The sequence below is a fragment of the Danio rerio genome, chromosome 8 (genome assembly GCF_052040795.2).
Source record: "Danio rerio strain M-AB ecotype USA chromosome 8, GRCz13ab, whole genome shotgun sequence".
Lineage (NCBI taxonomy): Eukaryota > Metazoa > Chordata > Actinopteri > Cypriniformes > Danionidae > Danio > Danio rerio.
This window is the reverse complement of record NC_141028.1, coordinates 58,844,327-58,850,000: the sequence shown is the minus strand read 5'-3', so window position 1 is coordinate 58,850,000 and position 5,674 is coordinate 58,844,327. Positions and strand designations below refer to the sequence as shown.

The window sequence follows — 5,674 nt, the reverse complement described above, 5'->3', positions numbered from 1 at the left end:
AAAACTATACTTAAAGAACAAATTATTTTTTTGATAACTGGAAATGAATATTTGAACTTATCGGTTTACAATACACTGATGCCTGTTTTTCTAGGCTTTATTGGGGGGGGCTTTTATTCTTGCCTATATAAAATATATTTGCAAAGTAACACATGTTTTGTTGTCATTATTATTTATAAATAATAGGTAGAACTATTCGAGATATGAACAAAAGCAAGTGATGCATCAAAGTTTGATTTATTTATTATTTTTTTTATTGTGTTTTTGACAAAAAGTACAATACATCAGGTATTCAATGACAAAGGTATTTTCTTTTCTTTTTTTAACCATGCATTAATTTGAGACAGACACAAATGAACATAATAAAAATTATTATGAAAAGGAAATGGATTAAATAAAAAAAATATTACTATTAATAAAAAAAATATATATATATATAATAAAAATAAAATAAAGTAAATAAATAAATTTAAAAAGAATAATGGGGGGGGGGGGTTTGGAAATTTATGGATGGAGGGGTACATTCGTTTCAATATGGATTATTAGAGGGTCCGATGTTTTTTGAAAAATGTTTTGGTTGAAACTTTAACCTAAAAATATTTAATTTTTTTCAGTTTTCAAAAATAGCATTACATCACTGAGTCAAAGTGACAGTTTAGGTGGCATTGGTGATTTCCACTCCATAAGATTTCTTCTTCTGGCTATTAATGTTACAAAGGCAAAGGCGTTTTCTATTTCTTTGGCCACATGCATGTTTTCATTTGGGACTCCAAACAAAGCCATTACCGGATTAGGTTGAAGTCTTAAATTGAGTTTAAAATCTCAAATATTGAAGACCAAAATCGTCTCAGTTTGTCACATGACCAGAACATATGTGTTAGGTGTGCCTTGCATGAGTTGCTACGATCGCATGTTTCATCTATATTGGGGTAGATTTTGGCCAGTTTGGTTTTTGCTGTAGTGAATACGGTCAAGAATTTTCATCTGAATCAGATTAAGACGCGCACATGATGAAGTCTTGTTTATAATTTCTACTGCTAAAAGTTTGATTTAAAAAAATCTTGAATGGATATAAAAATCCTTATAATCATTCAAATAATTTATAAAAATAGTCAGTTGAAAAATCTTGAACGATAATAATGATGTGACGTAGTTCCAGAAACTTCCTACTTTCAGTTTACCCATTTGACTTTACGGCGGGTTTCTTTTGACGTTTTAAAGAATATCAAAAAAAGAATACCGTTAAAGAACGGCGAACGCATCAAGAATAAAAGCCTCGTCTGCTTTGTGAGGTGCTCGCGCAGTCAGCGGAGGTCTGGACATGGCACCAGGCGAAAGTATATATATCAACCTTACTTGTTTAAAAACAGTTTCTTTCTTATGCTGAAGACAAAAGAAGATATTTGGAAGAATGCAGGAAACCTGTAACCATGGATTTCCATAGTATTTGTCCTACTATGAAAGTCAATGGTTACAGGTTTTCAGCATTCTTCCAAAATATCTTCTTTTGTGTTTAACAGTAGAATGAAACTCATAAAATGTTTGATGAGAGGGTAAATGGTGAGTTATTGTTTATTTGTGGTCAACTGTCTATTTAATTTTGATGTAAGACATTTATGTGTCAATATCATCACTAACTACTGTGAAATCACCTTGTTGTTGTCAGATGGGAGGATGGTCCATTGCGATTTGTCAAAATCCAGGACATCGACACCACCCGAGTCCGAAAACCCAACTTCATCGAGACTTTCCAGATTGAAGGAGACTGGTATTTTGCAGTAGTCGACAGCTCCAAAGCCGGTTCCACCAGCCTGTACCGCTGGAACAGCAACGGGTTTTACTCACACCAGTCCCTCCATCCCTGGCACAGAGACACTCACATTGATTTCCTGGAGGTGGACGGCAAACCTCGCCTCATCCTCTCCAGCGCCTCGCAGCCCCCGGTGGTTTACCAGTGGAACCGCAGCCAGCGCCAGTTCGTTTTCCACTCTCAGATCACCGATTCGGGCGACGTTCAGATGGTCAAGCACTTCTGGGTGCGGAAAGTGCTGTATTTGTGCCTCACACGCTTCATCGGAGACTCCAAGATCCTGCGCTGGGACAACCAACGCTTTGTGGAGATCCAAACCCTGCCATCTAGGGGCTCAATGGCCGTGTATCCCTTCAGCGTCGGAGTGAGGCTTTACCTCCTGCTGGGCAGCGATTATTCCTTCTCCAGGATTTACCTGTGGGACGAGCTCACCCAGCGCTTCCTGCCCTTCCAGGAGCTCAACATGCTGGCACCTCGAGGATTCGCCATGGTCTCAGTGGACAATAAGGATATTCTGCTGGCGGCCAGTTTTAAAGGGAAGACCATGGCGTATCAGCATCTAATAGTGGATCTCAGTGCCAAATAGGAGGCTGGAGATGTTTCCCAACCCTATTCCTGGAGGCACACCAACAGTACATATTTGGGAGGTCTTCCTAATCTGGCCCATTCACTTCAGGTTTTGGAGTCTCCTCTAATGTTCTGATGAGTTGGTCCAGGTGTGTCTGATTAGGGAGAGGTTGAAAATGTGTACTGTTGGCGTGCCTAAAGGAACAGGGTTGAGAAACACTGGTTTAAATGTGCCACTGATTTAATAACTTAAATTGTTCCCTGATATCTACATAGTAGGTATGCGGCTTAGGTAAGTTTTGCCTCCAGAACAGTTTTATATGCTCAGAATTACCCTAAGAATGGAATTACCCTAAGAATGAAACGCTCTGTTTTGATTTGGTAAGGATATACATTTTGAGGGTGCTTTCACACCTAGACTTTTGTTTCGGAACCTGTCTCGTTTGCCCAGTTGGCATATGTGAAACCAGCAATCGCGCTCGGATCCCCACCAAAACAATCGGTCCGAGATCGCCTGAATGAGGTGGTCTCGGCTCAATTGAAATGAACTCTGGAGGGGATCGATTGTAGTGAGAAAGCAATACAGTGCGAGCCCGGCTATATCACAGTGTATTATGGATATGTAATAGGCATACGGCTATATAAAGAGAGAATTATAAGTAGGGCGGGAGGTCTTTCCAGACATCCCAAGTCTCCCGGAAGTTTCGGGAGTCTCCCGCAAATGCTCCAGGATGCCTGGAAAGTCTCTGTAATGCCCGAGTGATAATCTCCCGTAAATGTCACGTTTTCCTCCCGGTCCTTAAATACGTTGCTCATCCTACTCACCCCTCACCACTGCATCCCTCTTCGTTCTTCAGACACGTCGCGCGCACCCTGTCAAACACCACCACACCACCACCTCCCCTGACAGCTGAGCGGGACTCTTTGCAAAATAAACCGTGAAACTCTGACCAATGTGAGGAGAGTTTACTTACACGTGACTTGTTTTTAGCTCTTTTGGTACGTTTAGAAACTTTGCCGTGTGAAAGCGAACCGCACCAAGAGCAAAGAGCAACAATGTAACAATTTTAATCCTTGTTTCAGAACAACTGAATCGATTCACTGGTGTGAAAGCACCCTGATTGAATACACACACACACACACACACACATAGCATGATGCACTCGGGAAGACACATATGCAAAGTAATCATACTTTATTTTCAAACAATTTTTGAAATCGAGTAGACGCCTTGTTAACAATCTTTTCAACTGAAGTGATGGAGAGGTTTATTTTAGCTAGAAGGAGTGAGCACGATATCTTTTAGCCACCAGAGTGACCTAGTTTGCTCCTGAGTTGTATTGTTGATGAAATATAGGCTTTAATATATTTATATTTGACATAAGGAACGAAAGAGGTGTATTTAGAGTCGTACTTTGAAACGTTAACCTACAGTTGAAGTCAGATTTATTAGCCACTCTTTGATTTTTTATTCTTTTTTAAATATTTCCCAAATGATGTTTAACAGAACATTTTCACAGTATGTCTGATAATATTTTTTCTTCTGGAGAAAGTCGTATTTGTTTTATTTCGGCTAGAATAAAAGCGGTTTTACATTTTTTAAACACCATTTTAAGGACAAAATTATGAGCCCCTTTAGGCTAATATTTTTTTCCGAAAGTCTACAGAAGAAACCATCGTTATATAATACCTTGCCTAATTACCCTCACCTGCCTAGTTAACCTAATTAACCAAGTTAAGCCTTTAAATATCACTTAAAGCTGTATAGAAGTATATTTTGTACAGTAATATCGTCTGTATTTTAGTAGATCTATTATATGAGAGACTTGCATTGTTTACTAATAAGTTGATCTAATTGCGTTTGCATTGTAAACATTAAATAAAAGTTAAAAAGCGATTACTTTTTATTTATTATATTAAGTTTTTAGTTACGATACTCCACCCAAATAATTACGCATAAATCTGCAGATTTTTTTTTACAAAATTCTATCTAGAAACAGCAAAAAAATGTCTGCAGATTCAGTCTGGCCCTACTCGTGACTCCTTCAACATGATTGACAGCACTATGATGTGCATCTTTCTGCTCCATCTCTGTTTAAAACTATTTTAATGGCAGCAACTGTTGTATAAAGCCGATGTATTTGCAAGCATGCTTATGAAAAAAGATCATTGCATTTTTTCCTCATGCGATACGACAGTTATTTCTTATCCACATTACATAATATAAAACAAGTCATTAAGGGCGGAATTGCCTCCATATCATCAGTTATAACTGCATTCTGATAGTGTGTGTGGACAGGACATGCTCACACAATGTCGAAACATCTTTTATAGTGCTATAACTTACAATATTATATCATATATAATCCATTGCAGATATTTCACAAGATTTCTGATGCATCTGAAATGAAATATAATCATTTTCAAAATATTTATTATTGTTTAAATGAAGCTGGACCGCTTTTTGGACGTATGTGCATTAACACAACATGATAATGCATTGGTGTGAATGCTAATATAGATATTTTTGTTGGTGCAAATGATCCTTGAGCCCTCATCAGCATTAAAAATATATAATATTTGGGTCTTTTCTGCCAACTTTAACATCTGCCACATGCACTGGAGTTATTACCTGTATGCTACCCTAATAGGATGTACATTGTTGAGCGGTTTCATATATAAAATTGAAATTATATTTTTAGACAGACACTGTACTTCCTGATTAATGTGTCATCTGGATTAAAATGCTGGCGGGATATTATGTGTAACCCAGAACAATAACATGAACATTTACTGTGAACACTGTTCAGGCTTTTCTATGCAGGTCATTCATTGAACACACCACAGTACTAAACTGCTCACTGTAAACCTTCTGTCATCAGCATGTACTGCAATAAAGTCATTTCACACAATAAAAGGACATCATCTGTTTATTGTCCTGCACATGTATCTGCAGTTTCCTGTGTCGTGTCTTATATTGTTGAATTGATTTTCTCTGGGGTGTAAATGAAGTGAATACTCGTGTATTTGATCATTTTCAGGCTGAACATCTACATGCCTCAATAAGACCATTTCATACAGCTACTAATGAAATGATTTCTCATTTATTAATCAAGGTTATTGACGTGTTCAGTGTTCATCGCTGGATTCTGACGTTTGTAATCTATTACAATTAGATTTAATAGTAATTAATAACAATTAATTAATAGACGCGGTTTACAAAGACAACCTGTTTTCGGTATACACAGGTACATTACGCTCGCATTGTTTAACCTGTTTGTACACAAGAACACACCA

General features: G+C 37.7%; 1 protein-coding gene across 6 annotated transcripts in view; it reads left to right on the top strand.

Annotated features, from left to right (window-relative positions):
- lgi3 (leucine-rich repeat LGI family, member 3) overlaps positions 1 to 5,326 on the top strand; it is a 36,182-nt gene extending 30,856 nt beyond the window's left edge. For 3 of the 6 annotated variants that reach the window (XM_087263858.1, XM_087263857.1, XM_087263856.1), the window contains one exon: positions 1,667 to 5,326. In XM_087263858.1, the coding sequence (XP_087119984.1) occupies positions 1,667 to 2,396 (730 nt within the window). In that variant the 3' untranslated portion in view covers positions 2,397 to 5,326. 6 annotated transcript variants of the gene reach the window in all.
- The last annotated feature ends 348 nt before the right edge of the window (positions 5,327 to 5,674 follow it).